Source organism: Eptesicus fuscus, chromosome 16 (genome assembly GCF_027574615.1).
Source record: "Eptesicus fuscus isolate TK198812 chromosome 16, DD_ASM_mEF_20220401, whole genome shotgun sequence".
In the NCBI taxonomy this organism is placed as follows: domain Eukaryota; kingdom Metazoa; phylum Chordata; class Mammalia; order Chiroptera; family Vespertilionidae; genus Eptesicus; species Eptesicus fuscus.
This window is the reverse complement of record NC_072488.1, coordinates 22,452,867-22,479,351: the sequence shown is the minus strand read 5'-3', so window position 1 is coordinate 22,479,351 and position 26,485 is coordinate 22,452,867. Positions and strand designations below refer to the sequence as shown.

General features: G+C 40.2%; 1 protein-coding gene across 1 annotated transcript in view; it reads left to right on the top strand.

The window, feature by feature from the left end:
- The window catches only part of THADA (THADA armadillo repeat containing), a 293,480-nt gene that overhangs the window by 181,744 nt on the left and 85,251 nt on the right, over positions 1 to 26,485 (top strand). The window contains exon 29 of the mRNA XM_028140017.2: positions 20,845 to 20,960. Coding sequence (XP_027995818.2) covers positions 20,845 to 20,960 — 116 coding nt within the window. The remainder of the gene's footprint in view (positions 1 to 20,844; positions 20,961 to 26,485) is intronic.

Below are 26,485 nucleotides of genomic sequence, written 5' to 3'. Positions count from 1 at the left end.
AGAATATTTTTAAACTTTACCTTCAAATCACTCTAAAACTATTTGGCACAATTAAAGCTCATGCCTGATAAAGGATATGTTATGGGCATGATTTTCAACATTCACTTCAAAGCAGAAATGTAAATTCATTAATCTCATTCTTTTATTGTGATGTTAGCTCTTTTGTTACTGCGGAGTTTACCTTGGCCTGAGAGCTGGCAATTAAATGGCACAGTGGAGGTTACTGGAAAACATTAACTTGTTATTGTTAGTTGACATAGTGCTGAGGCTGATGGGAAGTAGAGTTTATAAATAGCCTGGTCTATGCATTGATTTAGAAATCTGCTCAGTTTCAGGGATGAATTTCATCAGACAGGCCATTCATTGTTTACATTTGAAGCTTTTTATTTAATGGAAAATGGGGTCATCCTATTGAAAAATGGAATGCTGAACACAGCTGTGGTACATGCCCCCAGTGAAACTTGTTTTCAGCGGTAACTTCTTGAATAAATTGGCTTCCTATTGTTTGCTCAACTTTATTTTTCTGAAAATTACATAATTGATAATATTGCACTTTTTAGAAAGAGTCCTGCATTTCTTTCTATTGACATTTATATTTTAAACTAGAATGGTCTTCATGTTTTGAATAAGTATGTTTTAAAATAAGCATCCTTGAACTTCTTCCTTGTGTGTCCGTGCCTAAAAGCAGGCTTGCTACTTGAATTTTTATGATAAGCTATCAGATGCAAATCATTAACTGAGATCTCCCCAGCATGATGGTGGAAAGAACTCAAAGCAGTACTCCTTGAGAGATGAAAGGAAGTTGACTCTATTATGAGAAATCTAGGCAGTCAGACAAGGCATAACAATAGTTTCTAGAAATCTGGCCAAATCACTGAATAATTGCTTTGCTCTTTCAGGCCAAGAGACAAACCTAAATTTGCATTCTCATTCTCATTGACCTGACGGAGAGGGAAGGAGGCTGTGCTACTCAGATAGGTTTCAGGACATGGAGTTTTTAGGCTTTTTTTTTTTTTTAAGTTGGGTGGTGCCTGTATTGATCAATCAGTAATGTTTTAATTGAGTTTCAATTAAATGCTCAATACTGTGCTAATTAAGCACTGGGGTGGATATAAAGCAGTATAAATTCATCACCAGAATCTTGTATGACATGGGAAAAAAAGCAACGAATCTAAAACAGAAGAATTAGAATACAAAATTACAGAGTATTAATTTTAAACCACATTATCAGCATGGCTGGAATAGGTAGAAGATTCATGACTAAATCCTAACTAATTCAGGCCATCTGGCTATATACCTTCAGACCTCTGGTTGTTAAGACACTGACAAAAACAGGCTGATTTAATAGGCTGTCAAATATTTCCCGAACTTACCTGACACAAGAGTTACCTGGGCTGCTGTTTAAAATACAGATTTCCAAGCTCTTACCCTAAAGATTTTGATTGTATGGATCTGAGGTAGGACCCCAGAATCTGCCTTTTTAATGAGCAAATAGGTGATTCTGATGGTGAGGCAAGTGTGGAAAACATCGGTTAAGAGTGGAAGAGAGGAAGGATTCAGTGTATAAAACTGAGTTACTGTAAGATACAAGTGATCCTTTTGTCAGGTCCAGGAGATAACAGAGATTTACCACCACCACCACCACACCCAGGGAGGAATATCATACATTTCTAGGTAATTTGCCTTTGAAGGTAAAAGACAAGGAAGGGCAATAAGAAAATCAGGACATTTCTAAGCTCAAATTTTTAATGGGCAAAAAAGTGTTCTGGGTTTCATTTCATCACTTACTTTCTTCTGCTCTAGGAAGGTTGCGCCTGGCCATTCATGTAGAGAGCAGGCAGGCAGACATGAGTAAGAAGGAAGCATTTGAAATAGCAAATTGGCAGATGTGAGGGGAGACTCTTCCAAGTTTAAAGGGCAGCTGGCAAGACTGACCCAAGGCAGGAATGGAGGAAGCAGGAGACTGAGTGAGCTGTTTAGTAACACAGTGTTTTGTGGTCAGGATCAAGGGGCATGAAGTAAGAGTCGTGGGAAACCGGGACAGAGATAACAATAATAACTGCACAACACATTTTATAAGGAGCAAGGAGGTCAACAGTCCTTATGACATCCTCATCCAGAGCAATGGAGGGAAAGTTGGTTATATTATTTCAGTTTTACAGCTGGATGCCTAGAGGTATTGGGAAAGGTGTCTTTGCTATAGTGAAGTAGAAAAGAAAATAAGTGAATTAGAGCCCATAGATATTCTGACCTATGTTATTAGGTTGGATAAGTATTGGGAGGATGGAGAAGAACAGAAAAGGACTATCTTAATCGAATTTAAGTTGGTGAGTTGGTGAAATTTTGAACAGATTTCAGCATAGCTAAATGAAAGATACAGTTATCAACAGGTTTAAAAAGGTGGTGTGGAGTGGGGATAATGAAAGGGACTAAAATGTTGAGCAGGTTTTTGATGTGAACAAAGAGAAGGATATTGCATGGGAGGTAGAGTTTAAGGTTCAGCACAGTGTATGATATAAAACAAACCTTTGTATCTCCTTCTGATGACGTAAAGAGACATACTGATCATAAAAATAGTCTCAACCACATCTTCTCTGGTAAGCATAATACTTTCAAAATAGTCTGCAATGGAGAAAATTTTTAAAAATTAAACTTTGTCTGAGAGTTTAGTCTATGGTGGTGTGTCCCCCTCCTCGCTGTGTTGTAGAGAGACTGGAAAAGCAGTGGACACTAGAAAAGCAATAAAACAGGTTATTACAATCTGCTCAGACATTCCAGTATCTCAGTGTACATGAAAAGTCTTCCTTCCTCTACAATTAGTACAACCGATAGCTTGCCTCTAATGATAGACTTCACTATCTTTAATTAGCACCTGATGCTAATTTTTTAAGGATTAAAAGAAGTCAATTGGGATTCTAAGGGCATCTAATTACTGCAGTCTCACAATAAGTTGGTACTCTAAAGTAAATGTGTAGTTCACTCACAAGGCTATTTAAAAAAAATTTTTTTTAATTACAGTTGACATACAATATTATATTAGTTTCAAGTGTACAACCTCATGATTAGACATTTATATCATAAGGCTTTTTTAATAGATGGAGGACCTCTGTAATTGGAGGATGTAAAATATGTCCCAGAAATGATACTGAATACATTACAATATTGAATATTGGTGACTTGAATGTAGGACATCTTTTAAAAACTTTTAAAATTTTAATAGTGATAAAATGCACATAAAGTTTACCATTTTAATCATTTTTAAATGTTCAGTAGCATTAAGTACAGGGGAGGGCAAAAGGAGGTTTATGGTTGTAATACAAATAAATAATATAATAATTAATAAATAATACAAGTATAAACTCTGTACTCATAACTGTAAACCTTCTTTTGCCCACTCCTATATTCACATCGTTGTGCAACCAATCTCCAAAATTTTTTTATCTCGCAAAATTGAAACTTACTAGTATATACCCATTAAACAGTAACTCCCTATTTCTCCTTTTTCCCCAACTCCTGGCAACAACCATTTCTGTTTCTATGAGTTTGAGTGTCCTTGACCTCATTCATATAAGTGAAATTATACAATATTTGGTTTTTGTTACTGTCTTATTTCTCTTTCCATAATGTCTTTAAGGGTCATCCATGTTGTAGCCTGTGTCACAACATCCTTTTTATAGCTGAGTAATATTCCATTGTATGTAATATGCCACATTTGTGTACTCGTTTATCTGTCAGTGGACACTTGGGTTGCTTCCATCTTTTGGCTATTGTAAATAAAGTTGCTATGAAATAGATGTACACATGTCTTTTTGAGACCCTCCTTTCAATTCTTTTGACTATATACCCAGAAGTGGAATTGTGGGATCATATAGTAATATTATTTTTTATATTTTGAGAAACTATGGTATTTTTTCCATAGAAATATAGAGAATCCTAATTTCTTGTTTTAGTTATTAACTTCATTGGGAATCTTAATGGTTTGTGTCTTGGCCTCATTTTCCTCCAGTATTAAGAGGTATTACGCATAAAGTTAATATTTTCTCGTTGCATTCTGCTATTATGTTGTGGATACCTCCCCTCTTCACCCACCTTCATACTCTAATCCTATTGAAACAATTGAATATCCTTTATTTTTCACTGAAATTGTTTGGAGGTGTGAGAAATAAGAAGACCCTGGTGGTTATAGAGGGTTAACTACCAATAGTATGTATGCAACTTCAAATTCACCCTGGTCTCTTTATCTGTGACTTTTTCCTAAGTAAAACTCCACTTTCTTCAGAAAGTTAGCCACTTCAAAGGTTTCTGAGTAAATTCTATTTTCTTGATAGCTAAGATTCTATCTGTTATGGAGACATGATTCATTCTACAAAGAGATCACCACTAATTTCAAGAAGATTGGGACTAACTACTATATTGCTTTTTTTAAAAATCAAGAACCTATGGAATTTTAAATACATTTATATACCTTTCAGAGAAGACTACAATATAAGTCCATAGGCTTTGCTATATGAAATATCCAAATATCCATTTTATGAGACTAATATACACAGGAAGGATGCTTTGCTTCCTTTGACTAAAATGCAAGCCAACTGGCCATATTAACCCAACACATGCCATGGTGGAAGCTAAAGTACTTGTTAAAGTGTTACCTGATTTGGGTCATTCAGGAAATTTTAGGAAAATAAGAATGCATTTACTTAGCTTATTTTGACATGGTTGCCTCTCTGAGGCAGGAAACGGAGCTGGGAATCCTACCTCTGGATTTGTGAATTAACGGCACATGCTCTGTTGGAAAGAGTATCAAGGATAAACCTTTTGAGGTCATAGCTGACAGCTGATATCTTTAAGGGTTACCAGATTGTTTTTCTGAGACACTGAGTGCACAACTTACTCTTCAATGTAAACCACATGTGCAGAAAATGTAGCTTATGACAAAAAGGGCAAACTTGATAACGAGGACTGTGCTTACACTACTCAAAGCACCTGAGGGATAATCATTAATTTATCCTTGCCATACCCTTGGTCATTGTTATGAACTATAGTAAGATGATTAGTCAGAAAGTACTGTTTCTGGGAAAAATCATCAGAGACCATTTAAAAAAGTATAGCTAAGGAACATTACTGCAACAGGCAGAAGTGCAGTGGCCAAGCAAAAACAAGTGCCAAACAAAGGACATAATAAGCAGGTACCACTGAGAAGTAAGAAAGCGACTAAATAACTGAGAACTAAATAAACATAGACAGGAAAACATAGATACCCCAGATGAATGGAGGCAGTGAGGTGAGTCTCCTTTCTACACCAACACAGAGAGATGCCTAAAGAGCACTGAAAATTTAAAATGACACATGAGGCATCCATTAATAAGGATGACCAATCTTTAGAGAGTAATTACCAGGTACTTTTCACATCAGTTATCTTTTAGACTTAACAATAATCTCATGAGATGAATTATATTGTTATCTTCATTTTATAGATGAGGAAATGAAAATAATTTTCCCAAGGTCACCAGCTAGGTCTTGACTACAAAGCCTGGGCTCTTACAGTAAGCCAGGGTTTCTGCACCTCGGCACTATTGACATTTGGGGCTGGATAATTCTTCGTTGAGGGGTTGCCCTGGGCATTGTAGGGTGTTTAACAACATCCCTGCCCTCTACTCACTAGATGCCAGTAGCACCCCCTTGCAGTTGAGACAACCAAGAATGTTTCCAGACAATGCCAAATGTCTCCTGGGGTAAAATCATCCCAGTTTGTAGAACCACTTGTCTACAGACTAATGTTTCTCAGTATGAATCAAGTGGGTATAACCTGTTGTCCCATTGTAGTCAGTCCCAGTATTTGGCTGGGAGGGCTTGTTCTCTTAGAATTTTCCTAAAATGAATCCTCATTGCCTTCCAGCAATATGGTGAAAGGGGATAGGCCAAAATGGATTTTGGATGGTTACTTGGAGTCATTGTTTCATTCAGCCATTTATTCAACAAGTAAGCATAACAGTTCCTGAGGTTTTGTAAAGGCGCCAGTCTTTGAACTGAAGTAGGTTTAGAGGGAAGACTATGAGTTTCCTCAAGATGAGCTTGGAGGCGGATGAACCCATGTAGATAACATGACGGCATGTTAGTAGGCTAGGAAAAGCATGCTGTCGGCCCACACCACAAACATATTCCAATCTCAAGAACTTGCCTTCATTGGTCATCTTTGTAAGCCAACCCATTTGCAAGCAGTCTTGGTGTTTACTTTCACTATACTGAGTTAACTATTGCCTTGAAAGTACTGTTTATCTCAGCCCACATGGTAATTGACTTAAATTTAAAATCAAGTCAACAAACGTTTGCATTCCTGTAAGGCTCTGTAGGAGATAAAACAACATGGTTTACATAAAAAGATAAATAGCAATCAAGGCAACATATCTTAGGTGCCAAATGAGTGGTTCAGATAATAAATACTATGGGATGAGAGGATGGAGAGATTTCCACAACCTAGAATTGTCGAGGAGAACTTCACAGAGGGAGCCGATGAACTGGGCCTTACTGGATAGAAATAATATGCAGTCTTTATAACAGACTGGGAAGCACATGATTAATGAACACAGCATCCCATGTAAAAAGTACCTTTTAGATTTTTGTTGTGTTAATCTTCACCCGAGGATATTTTTCCATTGATTTTCTAGAGAGAGTGGAAGGAGGGGGAGAGACACAGAGAGAGAGAGACATTGACTTGTTGCCTCCTGCACACATCCCAACCAGGGCTGGGGATTGAGCCTGCAAACGAGATACAGTGCCCATGACCAGAATCAAACCTGAGACCCTTCAATCTGAAGGCCGATGATCTATCCACTGAGCCAAACTGGCTAGGGCTTGATTATCATTTTAATGCCATCTAGTTTCATTATTTTGAAATATATCTGATAACAGATATGAAATCCAGTTAGAAGTTTACCCATGATGATTGTCCAGAGTTTGTCAGCTCAACCAAGAAAATTCCTAAGTGGAAAAGGTGTTTTGATCACTCCCAGGGATCAGAGGAAACTTCATAAGGGTTGATTTCACGACCTTTTGTTTCAGTCAGACCTCACGAAATCACCCTTCTCTGAACAAAGTTGCCCTAGTAGGAAACTGGTCTGCAGATTCAGAGAGACCTTACTGTGTGCAGCCGGCCTGTATGACTTGGGCATCCCAAGTCCTCAGCAGCACTGCAGAAGGCAGTTATCAATAAGGGCTATAGAGGCTTTTGCTTCTTAAGACATGGTTTATTTCACAAATCCCAACCATCCAGTAGACTTCTATAATTCCACATAAAATGGATGCAACAGATGTTCCTGGACCTCACTGCTGGAGGTGCTGAATGGCAAACGAACAAACAAATGGGGGAAGGGAGAGGGGGGAGGGGAACCCACCCAAATCTCCTTCCTGGAGCTTAGAGGAATCTTTTTTTCCTTCCTCCATGAGAAAATACAAACTGTTGCTTTATAAACAGTTGTCACTTTTTGACTTATAAAGATTCAGTCTTTTCCTTTTGTTTACTTTGATGACCTTTGAAATAAGCTGCAACCCAGAGTCAAAAAAATTTCCATGTTCATTTTTCAGAAAGAGGACTCTGTTGCCACAATGTGCTGTCAGCCGCTGACTCCGAGGCTGGCTGCAACCCAGGCCCAGGTTTGCAGGCCCTTTTCCCCAAACCCCTCACTGGGCAGCTCCACGTAATTTGGGTTACTGGCCTGAAGGCCAAACAGTTTTCTGTTGGTCAAACTCTTCTATAAAGCAGATTTCATGGCAACTCTAAAATCTGGAAAACACAAATTAACATATTAACTTTGCATTTCCTTTGGCTTTGCTTGCTGAAGAGACAACACTAATGATTTTCCTGCAGTTCTCAAAAATGCTGCTACCCGCTACCCCTGTGGCCAGCCTTCTCTACCCTCAGTGGGCCTCTCCTCTGACACGCTCTCCAAACCTCATTGGGTACAAATCTGAAAAGTCAAAGGAAAAGACTAGGAGAAAAAAAAAAAAAAAAGACTAGGAGAAGCCTTGGAAGTCCTAACTTCCTCTTGAGGGCTTTGAAACGTTCCTTTTCTTTGATTTCTATCTCTTAGTGAAAAATACCACATAGCCACCTGTCCCAATAATTTGTATGTGAATTTCAATGCTGAGTATGGAGTTAGGGAATACATGATAAAAAGAACATTACTTAACTTCTATTGTTTCTGATTCCAAAAATAATGCATTCTTCCTTTGTGGTGATAAAACAGTCTGTATGCTCTATTGTCATGGTGGTTGCACAAATCCATGCATGGGATAAAATTGCTCACACACACACACACACACACACACACACACACACACAAATGAATACATGTAAAAAAAATGGCAAAATTGAATACGGTAGGTAGCCTAGTTAATAGTAATGTGCCTATGTCAATTTTCTGGTTTTGATATAAGTACTGCAATTACATAAGAAGTCACAATTGGGAAAAGATGATTGAAAAGTACAATGCTACTAGTTTTGCAACTTGTTATGAGATTATAATTATTTCTCAAAAAAATATTTTAAAAAAGTAATGCTTTTTTACTGTAAAACTTTCTAAATTATAGAAAAATGCAACAAAATTTCATCCCTAAACATTAATTAAAATTTAAAATTAGTTAATTAATCAAAAATAAATATAAATTAAAAATAATAAAATTATCTCAAATTTGACCAATGGGAGCCCATTCCCCCAAAAAAATCACCAAGTAAAAAAATCCCACCCTTACTGTTAATAATTTGCTACCAAAAAAAATGGGATTGTACTATTTTTGCAGCTTGCTTTTTTTAATTATCAGTGTGTCTTAGAGATATTTCCATGTTAGTCTATATAAACCTACAACATTCTTGTTAATAGCTGTACAGCTTGGCTTTCTGTGATGTGATACTTGTAGAAATATCCCATTATTTTTTCTACTGGTCCTGTATTGGTTGTTTCTGAATTTTCCTGTTAGAGTCAGTGCTACTGAAGATCATCCTTGGGCATCTATTATCTTTGCCCATACCCCTTTCTGTGAGACAAATTCCTAGAAGTGGGTATTACACTGAAGAAAGTGCATGACTTCCAAGTTGCTACTTTGTCTAGCTCCAAGGGAGACCACTGTATAGGGGAAAAAAATTCTGTATGTGCAACAAGATGGCCTTGCTGGTTATCCCCCCAACCCCCAAAAAAGGTGACAATTTATGTTCCCACCAATGATGAATGAGAGTATTGTTTTCTTACCTAGTTATTAGATGGGGGTCCTACCTACTAATTTTTAAGAAAAATTCTGTACAAATTAATGTTGTTGTTTTTAAATTATTGTTTTAATTGCCCTTCCTTAAACATGAATGAAGTTAAACATGTCTTCATATGTTTATTGGCTATATTTGTATTTCATCTGTGAATTGCTTGTTTATATTCTTTGCTAAATATTTGCAGTTCCCAAAGTGTGTGCCAAAGCTCTGTGGGATATTTTAAATTTGGGAGAGAAACACAATGATGTTTACCATCTGTGAAATATTATGAGAACTACTAGCTTGAAGCAATTTACACTTATCAACATTAGCTTGCACTGCATTCCTTTCGGAGATGCTATATATCTTTGCAAAGTTGAGTATTTGATAGTTGCCGCTATAAAAAGCAAGTACCATGAGAAAATCAATATGGAACAGGAATGAGGGTGGAGTCCAACAATCCCAAGGCTTGGGAAGTTATGAGTAGCCAACAGGCACACATACCCCATTAGTAAGTATTTGTGGTTATTAAGGAATGAAATCAAAATATTTTTTCTTTCAACTTATGTGTATTATTTTTTCAAACAGTTCCTAAGTTGTTAGGGTATAAATACTTATTAGGTTGTTTGGACCTAACTACTTAATAAATGGAACTATTAGGTATTTCTTTTGGCCTAGAGGCACCATGAAAAGATTATTGAGGTGCTAAGGGTGCTATGAATGGCGAAAGTTTGTAACTCCCTGCCATATTTTATTCAATTACTTTCATTTTTGTTATTAATTTGCAAGAGCTTTGTTCCTTAGGGGAATTCGCAAATATTTTACCCCTTTTTCCTTTTACTTTTGAATATTCCTTTTAGTTTTTACTATACAAAAGTTTTCAGTTTTTATGTTGACAGACTTATAAAAAGCCCATTTTTAACCTGAAGATTATAAAACATTTTCCTGTTTTCCTCTAGCATTTTTATAGTGGGTTTTTTTTTTTTGTTTTGTTTTTTACATTTGATTATTTTCTCCATCTGGAATTTATTTCAATGCAAGACTTTGGGTAGGGATCTAACCATATTATTTCCCAAAGAACTAGTTGGTTGTTTTAATACCATTTATTGAATAAATCAATCTTTTAACTACTATTTAAATATCACTTTTATCACCTTATGTATTTCTAGCAAGTTTATTTCTGGCTCCTCTATTCTTTATCTCTCTTTATAGCACTTACTGTTTTCTACCTTGAATTTTAGTTATTTATGTACATATCTTATTCCCTGCACTAGATCATAAACTTTTTAATATTGATTTCATCTCTATGTCCTATAGCTGCATTCTTTCCTCTTTCCCTCCTCTCCTTCTCTAAATCTTTCTTAAAACTTTTATTTTTATTTTATTTTATTTTTTTAATATATTTTATTGATTTTTTACAGAGAGGAAGAGAGAGGGATAGAGAGTTAGAAACATTGATGAGAGAGACACATCGATCAGCTGCCTCCTGCACACCCCCCACTGGGGATGCGCCCGCAACCAAGGTACATGCCCTTGACCGGAATCGAACCTGGGACCCTTGAGTCCGCAGGCCGACGCTCTATCCACTGAGCCAAACCGGTTTCGGCACTTACAACTTTTATATAGAAAAATTTAAATTTACACAAATGTAGACGGAATAATGTAATGAATCCCATGTATCTTAACTATCACTCAGCTGCAGTAATTGTTGATTCTTGACTAATTTTGTTTCATTCATACTACAGTCAATTTCTTTCCTTCTGTATTACTTTAAAGTTAACTATCTTGACTGAACAAATTATCTATTATTTTTCATTAGTAAGGTTTGCTACATTAAAGAATTTCTTATTGGTCTAAATATTATCTTTAAGGAAACTCAATAGGTAAAGCTCCAGATATGTAGAAAAGATGAATTATCATAGATAATAAAGCTTCCCCTAAAGAATTTAAACTGGGATTTATTCTATAACTAAATAGTTTGTAATTTAAAATTTTTTATACGTAGCTTTTCAGAAATGTATCTGTGTTCTAAAGCAGTGGTCGCCAACCTTTTGGACCTCATGGACCAACGGTGGTCCACGGACCTCTGGTTGGCGACCACTGTTCTAAAGTTAGGAACTCTTTAGTTAGAACAGGTATTAAATCAGTGTTTTGTAAATTGTTAATTCTTTAAATGCAAGTCTTTGTTTATATGTAAGGTTAAGATTGACTACTTTTGACATAACTTTGACATAACTTTCTAAACCCAACAGCTCAGGGCCCTTGGTGCCTCTTCTGGGTGCCAGACTCCTAACTGAATGTAAAATTTGGAGCACTGGGCCAGAGATGATTCAGGCGAAGCATATACTCACACTCTTATTTTTTATTTTATATTTTGTTTTAAAAGACTTTATTTTTTAAAGTCTTTAAAAAATATTTTTTCTTTATTGTATTTATATTTTCTTTATTGGTTAAGGTATTTTTTTATTGATTATTTTCTATTTTCTTTATTTTATATATTTTCTTTATTGATTAAGGTATTATAAATGTGTCCTTATTCCCCCATTGTTCCCCCACCCACCCCCACTCCTGCCCTCACCCTCACCCTGTTGTCTGCGTCCATCGCTTATGCTTATATGCATGCATACAAGTCCTTTGGTTGATCTCTCCCCCTTACCCCCACCCTCCCCTACCTTCCCTCTGAGGTTTGAGCATCTGATCGATGCTTCTCTGTCTCTGGTTGTTTTTGTTCATCAGTTTATGTTGCTCATTATAATCCACAAATGAGTGAGATCATGTGATATTTATCTTTCTCTGACTGACTTATTCCACTTAGCATAATGCTCTCTTTTTAATACTATCTATTTCCCCCAACCCTTTTGTGTGGAGAGAGTTTAGAGAGGTTTAGTACCACAGCTGCTGGTGTGTATACAGGTTCTGCTTCTACCACTACTGGCAAGGTGGCATGGTAGAACTAGAAGTCAATAAATGCTCTCTTTATTGAGCCCATCTGTCTGACAGACAAAGCTACTTGTCCTTGGGGTCCAGGGGCTATGAAAACTAGGACACAGTCCTTTCCTTCAAAGAGCTATACAGGGAAATTGTAGATTGATAGCCATGATGACAGGATTATCATATACATATATTAGTATATGTAATTGAAGCTGAATAGGAAAAAAAGTAACTCTTAGGGTTGGGGGTGGGGGCAACTGAAGAAAGCTGAGGAAGGTTTTATGGTGGGCCTTACAGCGGAAATGAAATGTCAGTAGGCAGAGTTGGAGAGGATGGAGGAGAAATGGAAGGAACATCCTGCACAGAAAAGCATTTGTAAGTTGTCCAGAATGGGAAGTTGTCTGCCCCAGTGGCCACAGAATAGATACATGAAGGGAGGAAGTAGGGAGTAAAACTACTAGTAGAAAGGTGAGTTGAGCCTTTAGTGCCCAGCAAATTCTATAGGAGGTTGGAAATTATTAAAGAATTTTGAATTTGGGAGTAATATGATTGGGGCTTGGTTTTAAGATTTCTCTGCAGCCATCTGCAAAATAGGTTTTAGAGGCAAAGACCAGCCAGTTAACTTGTTTCCATCAGAGAGGTCTAAGGTCTTTGGGTTCCTGAACTAGAACTGTGGGGGTGTTAATAGAAAGGAGGGAACGCATTTGAGACAACAAAGTAAATTTCCAGGCTCCTACAGACTTTGTGTTTTTGTAGATTTTAGTCCTTAAAGATATTCGTGGCCTATTTCCTGTGCTTCTTTTCCCCAAACCAGAGTCAGCTAGGAAGTAATTACACTTTGTAGTTAGTGACCTTTTCCCAGCACAGCAAAGTGTCACCTTTTGGGAACTTACCCAGACCTTTCTAAGGATGTGTTCTCATCTGATGAACAGGTTGAGGTCTGGGGAGTAACCACTTGAAATGCTTCCTGGCCTGCACTCCAGCATGGGGTCAGATTGGTGGGTTCCTGTGGGTGGCACAGGCCCACTGAGCCCTTTCTTGTAGGGATGACCAGGTTGAGTAACTTAAGTGTCCCAGGGTCATGCCCCCAGTCCACACTGACCCTCCCAGGCTGGAAACAGTGGGGCTGTTAATAAAAAGATGATGTTGAGCTCTCTGTACAGATGACCTAGGCAGGTACATATACCCAACAAGCACCATGCCCTGCACTGTGGAAGTAAGAGAAAAGGGGTGCTTCCGAGAAGCCTGAGGTCCTGTTGGAGATAAGATTGATATGCCTGAAGCCGAGAACAGTTAAATTCTAACCCACATTTTAATAAGTTAGAAAACTTCTCTCTCTTGCTTTCCCACCTACACACACACACACACACACACACACACACGCGCGCACACACACACACACACACAGAGTCTTGCCTTTTAAATGATTTTTGCTGTATCCATTTCCATTTCCCGACAGTTATATGATTAGGCATGTTTCTGTGAATTAGAAAGTTTAGATTCCTCCCTCAGTCATCCCCCTACTCACACCACTGCCCCCCTTCAGTCTGACTTAAAGCCATAAAATACTTCTGCCTGCCTGCCTTTAGTTCTGTTTGTATGAATTAAGTCGACAGGATAAATATTCACATTCCCAGCGACAGGCTGAAACAATGTTTGCCTGTTCTGCCCAGTGAGTCGAGAAAAAAAGGGGGCCTGACATCACCCTATACTGTACATTCCCGGCATAGATCATTTATTTAAGTCCCTGAAAAAATACAGATGTTTTACCAGCCGAAATAAAATCCTGTGTAAACACTGAGCTCGGAAAAATGTGGCTCTGACTTAGTTGTGGGGGTTGGAGCAACGGGGTGGGGAGGGGGGGTTGAGAAGAGCTAGGCAAAATAGCAGATGCAGAAATTTTATACTTGGCTGAATGTGATATGGACACAAGTGTTCGTCCCCAGTCTGCATGCTGCAAAAGAAGAATAGAATTTGTTTTTAAGAAAATACAGTTGCAAACGTGGATAGGTCTGTTGCTCTTCAGAGTTTGGGATTGTCAGTGATTACGATACATTCACCCACTTGTATCTGACCTCTGAAATGAGCGTCTTTTTTCTCATTGGGGTTGTCCTTTTTCATGACCTGCCTACCCTGGTCCTGTTATTGCTGGAGCCTGCTGGTTCCTGGCGCTCACCTGCTGTTGATTTTATAAGGGGGAAAACTGCCTGGAAGCCATGCTTGGTGAAGAGGAAAACCCATCTCAGCGTCGCATTCCCAAACAGCCATCTATCATCTTGATCTTGTCTAACACAAGTCACTATTTTAGTCCAGCAGCATAAACCAGACATATTTTACTGGTGCAGTGCAAGTTTTTTCAGGATCTGCCTCATGACTCTTCTTAGACCTGTGGTATTTATTCAAAGAGCATTACATTTGCTCAGTGGAGTCACTATTAAGATTCAAAGCTGCCAAAATGGACCCCATGTTTTACACAGATGGTTGGAAACTCCCCTGAGTCTCCCTGTGTTTAGAGTGGGAATGGGGGTGGGCAGAGCGTAACTGCTTCCAGGTTCTCCAGACTTTTCTTAGATCCTCCCAGAGTTTCATTTAGACATGCATCTCAGGGGCCAGAAATCTAGCCCCTTCCTTGTCAGGGCAGGGACGATCGCCTCATCTCTCGGCAGTCCCAGCGTGATAGTCCTGAACCTGTGATGGTCCCAGCCTGTGATGGTCCCAGCCTGTGATGGTCCCCAGCCTGATAGTCCCAGCCTGTGGTGGTCCCAGCCTGTGATGGTCCCCAGCCTGTGATGGTCCCAGCCTGTGATGGTCCCAGCCTGTGGTGGTCCCAGCCTGTGATGGTCCCAGCCTGTGATGGTCCCAGCCTGTGATAGCCCTGGTGATGCTGTTTGGTCCGCACTCAGTTGCTTGCTGTGTGCTTTTGGTCTCTTTCTGACTGAATCACAACTGTCTTAAGTCAACACCACTTTCTCCTGTTTCTTTTGCCGAAGACGCCTCCAAATCCACTCAGCTTTTCTAAAGGGCCTCCCATAGCTAGAGGTAAACAGCTGCCCTGCTTGTCCCCGTGCGATAAGTAGGTGTACCGGTTATTAATGGCGAATTTTGTAATGAAAGAAAACACGATCATTTCAAGAGAATCATCAAAAGTGCTTTATTCAAAGTAATGTCCATCGCTAGCTACACATTTCCCCATCTTTCAGGTAATTTGTGGATACCGTCCCAGTAGAACTTCCCTTGTTTTGAGGCAGACCATTCAGAGACCCAATTTTCCACTTCTTCGTACGTTTTGAAGTGCTGCTCAGAAAGTGCGTGTGCCATCGATCGGAACGAGTGGTAATCTGAAGGAGCAAGGTCTGTGAATACGGCAGTTGGGTTAATACTTGCCAGGCAAGATCTTTTAACGTGTCTTTAACTGGTTTTGAAGTGTGTGGTGGTGCGTCATCATGAAGCAAAATTACTTTGCCGTGTCTTCTGGCACATTCTGGTCGTTTCACGATCAAAGCGTGATTAGAATTGATTATTTGTTGTCGGTAGGGATCAGTATTAACGGTTTCACCTGGTTTTAGAAGCTCATAATACACCACACTTTCCTGATCCCACCAAACGCAGAGCATTGTCTTCTTTCCGAAGTGATTTGGCCTTGTAGTCGATGTTGATGGTTGACCTGGATCAACCCATGATTTGGTGCATTTGGGATTCTCAAAATAAATCCACTTTTCATCGCCAGTCACAATCCGATGCAAAAAAGACTTTCTTTTGTGCCGTTGAAGCAACATTTTACTGATGACTTTTCGGTTTTCCATTTGATGTGGCACCCATTTTCCTTCCTTTAAAATCTTTCCCATTGCTTGTAAACAATCGGAAATTGTTTGCTGAGCAACGTTTAATCTTTCCGCAAGTTGTTTTTGAGTTTGACACGCATCTTCATCCAATCATGCTTGTAATTGTTGGTCTTCAAACTTTTTCGGTTGACCTGGACTTTGTCTTTCACATCGAAATCATCACTTTTAAAGTGTTTAAACCAGCGTTCACAAGTATCTTGAGATAGAGCATGTTCACCATAAGCTTCCCGAAGTATTCAGCAGCACTTTTCTTCAAAATACTGAATTATAACCCCCCACAAATGCTCATTTTTTGGCACGAAATTCGACATTTTTAAGTGTAAAAATATCTATGATGTTAACACCTTCAGCAAATTCGACATAAGAAGTTTTGAAGCTTGTTGTCAATACAACAAAATAGCATACATATCAAATCGCATATATACCAACATATGTGTAACTCCATCTATTGAAAAAAATCCACATTATTAACCGGTACACCTAGTATTAATAGAGCGCCTCTCCCCTCTCAGAAGACTTCCTGGTTTGTACAATGTACTGACTTCCTTAGAGCAGTTATCACTGGACATTCCTAACCAAACTCATTAAACCTCCTTCCTCATTCCCAAAACGGCTACATGTGCTCTTGTGATCCCTGTCTTGAAGGGTGGGCCTCCAGCACCAGCTGCCTGAGTTAAGAGTCTCTTTCTTGACTCTCAACTCGATGTCTAGAGCAGTTGCCAAGTCCTGCCTCTTAGCCTCCAAAGTCTCTCAAATGTATCCTTTTCTCTTCGTTCCACTGCTGCTATTGTTTAGATTGGGGTGTCACAAATTCAGTCCTGTCTGTTTCAGGCAAGTAAGTGAATGAAGGGGGGTGGATATAAACATGCAGCCCTCTTGATGCATCTTTTGTCTTCAAACTTTGGATGGAGATTTGGGTTCAGTAAATATTGCATTTCCTCTTGATTCTACATAAGTGGGATGGGAGGAGAGCATGAGATAAGTGATAAAGGACCTTGACACTCCACCCAAGCGACCTGGGTACTGGTCAGTAGAGGGGACAGTGGGGACCCTGAGCATGCATTTCTGTCAAAGGGGCCAGCTGCTGCTCCTCAGCCCAGGCCCAATGGCTCTGTGGGAGTGTGGCCCCAAGATGGCAGATGTTTTGATTTTTCAAATGAAATTGGGACTCAGGATGATTTTGATGTGAAATCTCCCAGTTCATAAAAGATAGTTTAAAAATATCGTGCAGATCAAATAAAACATCTGCAGCCATTTTCTTGTCCAAAAGCTCTTGGTTTTCAGCCTCTGGTTTCACCCCCTCACCACCTTCTGACTGGACTATTGCAGTAGTGTTGGTCATGTTGCCCATTAATCCAGCCTCTACACCGCCCTGGCCTTTTGCTCCCCAAGTTACAGATCTGATCACTTAAAAGCTATTAAGAACAGAACACACATTCCTTGATGTTGCATTTAAGATCTGTCTCCAGCTCTGTCTCCTCCCACCCTCCACACACACCCTGGCTGTGCTTTCGTCACGCACAGCTACATGCTGTCCCCTGAGCAGTCCCAGTATTTTTAACTAATAGCTCTTTTTAGAACAATTTTAGGTTTACAGAAAAACTGAGCAGGTCCTCCCAGTCCCCTCTCCCAAGTTTTCTCCTACTATTAATATTTTGCATTAGAGGGCAAGTTTGTTACAGTTAATACATTTTCATTAACTAAAGTCCATAGTTTATAGTAAGGCTTACTCTTTTTGTTGGGAATACCAATATTTTAAGACCCTTAAAAAAATGTTTTTATAATTCACATTTCTCTGTTTGTACATTATTCTCCCAATTCTGGCAAGATTTTTTTCAAGGCCAAATATGAATGTCACTTTCTACAAAGCCTTCTCTGACTGTTTATTTCAGGAATGGGGGCTGGGAAGAAGGGAGCAGACAGAAAAAGGAAGAGAAGTAACTTTTTTTTTTTTTTCAGGTGCCTAGTGTGTGCCAAATACTATATATTCTTTTAAATCCCTCTATAATCCTATAATATAGATGTTATTATCGATATTAATCTGTTTCTGTGAGTTGCCCAAAGCCCTAATAGTAACTAGGTTGACGCCCGTGTCCACCTGGCTCCAAAGTGTGTGTTGCACCCATTTTCCCCCCCTAGGGCTGCATTCTTACCACTAATCTAGCCTCCTGCCTTCCCCACTAGATCAGAAATCCACTGGAGTGCCAGTTACTCAGCTCAGTGTCTCCACTCCCACGAAGGCGGGGGTGGGGTGGGGGGGGCACATACTGCAGCTCCAAACCCATGAGCTTGTGTCCTAAAGGCAGAGTTAGTATCGGAAGAGGCACCAGATACTGACATCAGTTCAGCAAATGGTTGTTGAACTCCTGCTGTGCCTGGACTTGGTACAGGCTGAGGTCAGGAAGCAGAGGAAGTGGCGGCGGCTGTATCTCCCCGCCAGGCAGAGTCAGGAAGCTGTTGATTCTCCGTTTATCCAGGACTAGAATGTGAGCTGTAGGGGAGCAGGGACTCTATTCTCTGCTGTGACTCCCAGGACAGTCCATAGTGGTGATAGCTCTTTAATAAATATCTGTGGCCGGAATGTTTGAGTCCCATTGCAAATTGGGGACACGGAAAGTGACTACTCGACTGCTCGCAGCTCTCATGTGCGTTCAGTTAGTCATCAGTCTCAGTTCCGGCAGCTTGGGGTTCTCCACGTTTGGTGCAGGGCAGCCCTGTATTATAGGCACTTTCCAAGTTATCCCAAGCCTGGGCTCGACCACACTCCGAGTTCTCCGTTCCTGGTGAATGACCAGGATCACAATTGTGTGGTGTGTACCCACGGTGACAGAATTGATGGACCTGCTAGGCTGATTTTCATAAACTAGAGCTACCAAGCGTTTCAAAAACAGCCTTGTTTTTGCCAAGTAAGGTGAGCAAATATAGGACTAAGTTTAAACATCCATCAGGAGTTATTTTTGAAGCGATTGCTTCTAAATGAGAGGCATTTGAAAATCTCACAGCTTTCTTTACCAGTAAGTTCCACAGTCATGTATTTTGCTGGTGTCTGCTGATTAATTACGATCCTGTGACACCATGAAAAGCCATGGTGGTTGGGTCTGTGCAGCTGTGGAGAAAAGTAAAGCGAGGCCCAGTGATGTTGCCAAGTCTTTCAGGCTGGTGGGATTCAGGCAGAGGAAGGTATTTTTTTCACTCTGGCAGTCACCACATAAGAACAGAAGCCCCAGCCAGACCCATTTCTCCAGACTTCAGGACGGGTGGTTTGGGTCCCCATGGGGGTGTGGTGAAGCAGTGATATTCGATCTGTTGCTTCTGAAATAACAGGCCCATTATTAGAGAAAGCATTTTCAGTTTCCATTAGGACATGTGTGCATTCTCCTGTCCAGTTACTTCTGTTTAGAAAAAAAATAGTGGTTACATAATTTTTTAAAAATATTTTTTATTGATTTTTAGAGAGAGAGGAAGGGAGGAGAGAGAGAAATGTCGATGTGAAACGGGGGACATCAATTGGCTGCCTCCTGCATGCTCCCTACCGGGGATCGAACCAGCAACCTCTTGGTGCATAGAATGACACCCAACCAACTGAGCCACACGGTCCAGGGCACATACCGTAAATTCATCACAATTTATTTTTTCTCTAAACAAAAGGTGGTCAGTATATACTTGTTGTTGGTAATTACAGATGTCTGACCCCAGAAAACCTGCCAACTCCTACTTGTTTAGGGTCTGATGACTCTAGGTCTCTTTTATCTTGGCCCCTTGCTTTTCTCTACTCCATTCCATATATAACTCTCAATTTATGCCCCTCGTTGACATGAGAGAAAAAGAAAAACTTGAATCTTATTGCTGAGAAAGAATCTCTGCAGCTCTGGTGAAGGATACAGTAGGGAAAGAAAACAAACTGAGTTTTAAAATAGCCTTTCAAAGTTCTTCATGTGTTTATCTGCACTTGCTTTGCTCACCCACCTCCTCCTTGATTAAGATAAGGGCAACTGAAGGATTTCTCTGACATGCGTCTTTCTCCTTGGCACTGGGCAAGGTCAGAGGATCTCATCCAAGCCCTTGTCCACTTTCTTTCTCTTCTGCAGGTTTGTACTCCTCACAAAGGCCTCGTTGATGTCATATCGGAGCGTGAATCCATGACACACATAGGTGGGCATGCACACTTGCACGTGCCCCATGTCTTGTGTCTGCTGGAACTGTGGCCTTTGTCCTAAATATAGGCATCTAGAAATAGAACAGGATATGTCTTTCTCTGCTTAATTCTAATATATAATCTCATGTAAGAGTGAGAAAGTGGGGTCTGTCTGCCTTGCTGCCTCCACTCCTGACATCTCAGCAAAGATCTGCTAAAAAAATCTGAATAGTTTACAGACGTCGCTGTGGAGTGTTTGCAAAGGCAAGCGTCCTTGTGGCCTGTTTCTTTAGCCAAGTCTGTTCCGATAAACCCAGACATGTAAACCAGTTAGATTCTCAGACTTAGGCTTTAAGAGGTACGTTTTTTATGAGTGACTGCTAACATAGAGAAAGATGTTTGCATTTCTTTGCTAAAATCAACTTATGGGTTGTTTGTAACTAATAAGCTCTCATATCAAATGATTGTCTGCTCACCTTTCTTTGGAATCATGTATGGAACTCAAAGCACAGGTACGTGGGTTCCTTGCCACTTGCTAAATCCTCCAAAACCAACAAGCTTTTTGCAGAGACCAGAGCCACATTCTGCAGGTGTCTGTTTTCTTTGAGGGAATATTTGGAGGAAACCTAAAAGGGAGGAACTTGCATTTAGAAAAAATATATTTTCACAGCAGACATTGCTTTTTCTCTCTTTTGGTTTAGGTTTTTCATTTGTTACAAGCCTTCTCAGACTCCAAACACAGAATGAATGCGCACTTTCAGCAGGAGCTGGCTGATGTTGCTGTTTGTACCACAGCCAAACTCTGGCTGGCCAAGAGGTATGTTACAACCCCTCATGAGCAAGGAGTTATCAGGGGTTAGGAATACATTGGAGAATTGCTGTTTCTAGTTGTGGGAGTTTTAAACGTCATTGGCATGAGTTTTCTAAACTTATTAGAGTATTTATCTTTTTAGAACTTTGGGTTGTGGTGAAGAAAGAAAAATATTTTCTTGACAATTTTTCTAAAGCTGCTGTGTGGCTGGGGGGCATGTAATATGGCTTTTTATCTCTCCACCAATCAGCTTATTTTTATTAATACCTGCTATGTGCCCAACCCTGTGTTAGATAGTATAACAATGAAAGGCAGTAATTGATGAAATCGTGGGGTACAAACTCTTAGGTGCCGTAGCAACTCAGAGAGTAGAGATTGATGTAAGACTTGAGCAGACACTGGGGGATAGATGGGCGTGAATAAGAAGAGATGTGCATTGCCTTTTTAAGTAGTAAGTAGAATAGCTTGAATAAGCAAGGCAAAGAAGAGTAGATACATTTTGTTCTTCCTCCTGGCCATTAGTTTGTTCTAGAATGTTCACATTTTTCTGTGTGAAAAACGGAGTGAAAGAATATCTCGTTTACTTCATAGGAAATCCTCTCTGTAACACTGTGTTCAAATCAATGTTGGACAGTGATGTTGCGAGGACCCCGGTGTGTCCTCTGTAAGTTCCAGCAGAGGCAGTCTAGTGGAAGACCACATGCTACCACATCCCATGCTACGTATGTTGTGTTTGATTAAGAGTCTATATGTTGGTTGCCTAACATAACAGCCTCTTTTTTAATTTTTTTAAAAATATGCTTTTGTTCACTTTTGTTGGGCTTCCCACCTTATATGGCAAAGCAAGTGATGGGTAGTATGAGGCCTGCAATTCAGTGTAATCCAACAAAGTACTGTTGAGCACAGACTACACACTAACCTTTGTGTTAGGAGAGGTAGGGATGCAGATTTAGAAGAACTAGTCCTGGCTTCAAGGAGCTCACAACCAGGAGATGAAAAGATGTGTAAATAAATAATTTTCATCCCATATGGTAAGTGTGATAATAAATGTATGTAGCAAGTACAGAAGTAGCCCAAAGGAGGGGCAGGGGAGACCCAGCATTGCACCCTTCATGAGATGAGAGGAATTTTGCTAAGTGGCCAGGGCAAGGAGGGCGGGGTGGGGCATTCTAGGCTCAGGTAATGTCTTAGGCAAAGACATGGCAGTATAAAGTGGCAGAGTGAGTGTGAAGAACTCTTCTGGTTTAAGTATAAGGTACATGTGGCAGAAAATGAAGCTGAAGAGCCCTGGCCAGAGTGGCTCAGCTGGTTGAAGCATTGTCTCATACACCAAAAGGTTGTGGGTTCAGTTCCCAAGTCGGGGCACATACCCAGGTTGTAGATGCAATCCCCAGTTGGGGTAACCAGTTGATGTTTCTCTGTCACATCGATGTTTCTCTCCCTCTCCCTTCCTCTCTCTAAAATCAATAAAAACATATCCTTAAAAAACAAAAAAGAAAGGAAAGGTAGCTGAAGAAATACTTGAACCACACATTAAAAAATTCTAAAGGAAACCTTTAGTGAAAGGGAACCAGTGAAGGATTTCTCCATGTATGGATGTGAGTCTCCATATTTTTCTAAGCACCTACAGCTTTGGACAGGGATATTGATGGGCAAATTCTTTAGTGTCTGAAATGCCAATAAAGTGATAGTTAACCTCTCATTTTTAGTCCAATTTTTTTCCTCTCTCTCTTTTATTTAAAGAGTAGGAGTTGATGGCCCTAGCTGGGTTGGCTCAGTGGATAGAGCATTGGCCTGCGGACTCCATTCCAGTCAAGGGCACATGACCGGGTTGCGGGCTTTATCCCCAATAGGGGGCATGCAGGAGGCAGCTGATTGATGATTCTCTCTCATCATCAATGTTTCTATCTCTCTCTCCCTCTTTCTTCCTCTCTCTGAAATCAATAAAAGCGTATTTTAAAAAAGAGTAGGAGTTGATGCACCATAAACCACTTCCATGGGCCTAGTATCGTTTGACTTCTGTGTGGCTTCTAGACAACTTCCCCCAGATGCTTTTTTCAGAACAAGGAACTGTTGATTACATTTGTGCTCTTCTGTGTTTACCAATTCATAGGCCAGACCCTCCAGCTATTATTTCTAGGTTATTAGGAAGTCAGGGCTCTCCAGAAACCATGCTATTGAAACCCCTGCTTCCAGCCTGACTGTCCCAAGACAATACTGAATCTCCTGTTCTTAAAGTTCGCTGAGGAAGGAGTTTCTGCCCCCTTAGCTTGCTACCCTTTCATGGGTTTCATAGAAGTTCTTCATTCACTGGCTTGATGGGCCAGTTCCTTCTGTTTGGATAGGAAGAAGGAGACAGAGTAGCAGGCCAGCCATCTGAATGGACCTTCATGTTGTGCAATGCCTGAAGATGGATGACAAAGCTGGAGAAGCCATTCTGGCCTCCTTTACCCTTCCCTGTGATTCCATTGCAGTTTTCTAATCAGGCTTTTCATCATCGTCACCCCCACCCATCTTCTCTGATTTTTCTCCATGATTTTCCAGCCCTAGAAAACAAAGGCATGAATCACTGCAATTCACTGGGTTTCCACCTTCCTTGCTGAGAGTCCAGGAAAGCCACTTATTATGTTTCCAGTACAGTCAACACTTTATTATCCAAGTGTGAACTTTACACTTTGTGGGTGGTCTGTAGATGGTTCCTAACACCAGCCTTCCTCTTACTACCCAACACACTTTTACCATATTAACCAGCATGTGTTCGGGGCCTAAAATAACGTTTGGGAGGAAAACACATTGCCAGAACACAATGCATTCCAAAGGCATGGATCAGTTTTTCTGTATTATTCACACCATTGTCACAGCAACCTTGAGGTTCCTGCATAAGAAAGTATAGAACAGGATATAAGTGATGAAGCCTCAGTCTATCACACGCGTGCCCTGTCCCTGAGGTCCTCTTGAGAGTGTTGCTACAGGAGGTGTCTGTCTGCACTTATAGCTCCTTGCTCACATGAGCTCTGGGGCCTAGAGGGCCCTTCTCAAAGCCAACCCTGTCTTCACATTCTCACCTGCCTTTCCTGGGGAAGACGTTACAGTGCACAGTATTCCAGCTTTCTCTGCTGAAGAGGCTCCTTTATGTCCCTCACAGTTTACCCATGAAAGAGGAATCAATGTTCCTTTGTGCCTCCTAAGGACTTTCTGTATCTTTTGATATAAACTATGAAACATTAATGTTATTGAGGAAAAAAAGTTGGTTTAAATTTTAGCACCAACACCTTTTTTCCCCCTCTATTTGATCATCAGCCTGAGTTCATTCAGTCCAGTAAGTACAAAAACATTAGCAAGGATGCCATTTATTTGTCTTTTTATGCCGAAAGAAGAGTGTGTGTTTGTAAGTTCATTGGAGCCATTGGATAACCAATTCAGTTTTTAAAATTTTGACCCTGAAATTGGGGCACATAAAATAAAGACTTTTGTCATATATTTCTGTTTTGACTTTGCAAGATTAATAGGGATTTATATGAGGTGATTAAGCAATAGCCATGGAGTTGTTGGGGAATTTGGGGTGATGAATGGCCAGCTGGCAACATGGCCTGAGCGGAGGACTGGGCTTCTGCTCTTACAGGCCGCTTTTCATTCCAAGATGTCAAAGTCTTTATAGAAATCAGCTCATTAATCCTGCAAGTCCCTTTCTTCCCCTTTTTCCTCCTTTCCTCCCTCCTCAATCCAGTTTACTGTCTCTCTCATGGTGTGAAGGCAGTTTACCATCTATTGGAGGAAAACTAAGCTGGTCCAGATCAGAAACAGTGAGAATAGGGGTCAGCCGCTGTCCCAGAGAAGCTGGCTGTGGGTGTCCCAGAAGAGGAGTCAGCACAGTCCCAGATCACGGCCCGTCTGCCACCCTGGCTGTTCGCAGGCTCCAGCTCCACTGTCCCAGCTGGATCATAGGCTCTGCCTGAATAGGAAGGACTTTTTTAAAGTCTTGTCAAACCCTGGCTGGTGTACTCAGTGGTTAGGCATCAACCCAGGCACCAAAGGGCACATACTTGAGTTACAGGATGCATACAGGAGACAACCAATCAATGTGTCTCACATCTCTCTCTCTTCCTCTCTCTCTCTCTCTCTCTTCTCTCTCTCTCTCTCTCTCTCTCTTCCCATCCTCCCTCCCTCCCTTCCACTCTATAAAAGCAATGGAAAAAATATCCCAGGTGAGGATTAATAACAACAACAACAACAATAATAAAAGCCCTGACAAGCAGGACTAAGAGGAGAAAAGATTTATTTACTTTGAGAAAATTACTATTATATTGGGCTTAACATTTTTTAGATGTCAATTTGGTTATCTAGTGTTTCCTTCAGTTATAAAAAGAAGAAAAAAAAATAAGTGTGGGTGTGCTTTATTTTAATAAATGTGGTGAACTAAATGGACTACCAGACTATACAATGGATGATGTGATGAACAGGAAGAAAGACATGTCCTACTAAATCTTTTCTTTTTTTTATTTTCTTACCTTTTATTTCTTGATTGTCAGTGTTGTATATGCTTATCATAGAAAATTGGTCAAGTATAAAATGTAGAAGAGAAGTTAATATAAGTCTATTTTTACCGACATCCAGAGGTTTTTAAACCTACAGATGCCAGGTCTGACCTTTGATTTTTTTTGGTTTAGGGTGTTGCCCAATATCCAGGAGACTCTAAAATGCAGTCAGATTGAGAACTGCTGATGTTTTCTTGTGCATTCTTGTGTCTATCATCGCCCTGAGGGAGGGGGTCAAGGATGAGTATTGGGTAAAATAGCAGTCATGCTAGAGGGCACTTGTATTTTTCTTCTGAGACCAATGATTCATTGGAGAAAGATGGATTGACAGTTTCTCTAGCCTGCTTCCCAGGAGATGTAGCCATTAAAACTTTAGTTCCACAGATTTGCCAGTGTGAGGGCCATACTATTGTTTCATATATGGGTGGATTTCTGAGGTTGGTTACCTAAGTTATGTCAATTGCTCTTAAAAATACCCATTTAAATCTGATACTCTGTTGTGGTTGATTGTCCTGGAAGTTCATGGCCCATTTTCATTTTTTGAGGTGATGCTTAAATAGAATAGATGATTCTTACATCACTTCATTCAACCAATACTTATTGAGCATATTAAATACTACAAGTGTTTATTTAAACCACCACTTCATTGTAGCAAGGGCAACAAAATAGAGTCTTGTCAAATGGAATCATAGGCCTGGAACTTTAGCACTGAAAGAATCTTGAAGGTTACTGTAGTCTACTCCCATCCCCGTGCATATGGGAAAGGGCAGCCCAGAGAGGCCAGGGGAACTGCCCGTCTCACACAGGTACCTGACAACAACAAGCATTTGTTGAGGACTTAGCTCCTTGCTCCTTGTTGGGCTCTTTGTATTGGGCCACATTTCCTCCATCTGTCCAGTGTTTTTATGTCAAGGCTTTGAATGGCAGTTAACTTAAGCATTCTTTAGAGCAGTGCTTCTCAGGCCGTGTTATGCACATGAATCACCTAGGTACCTC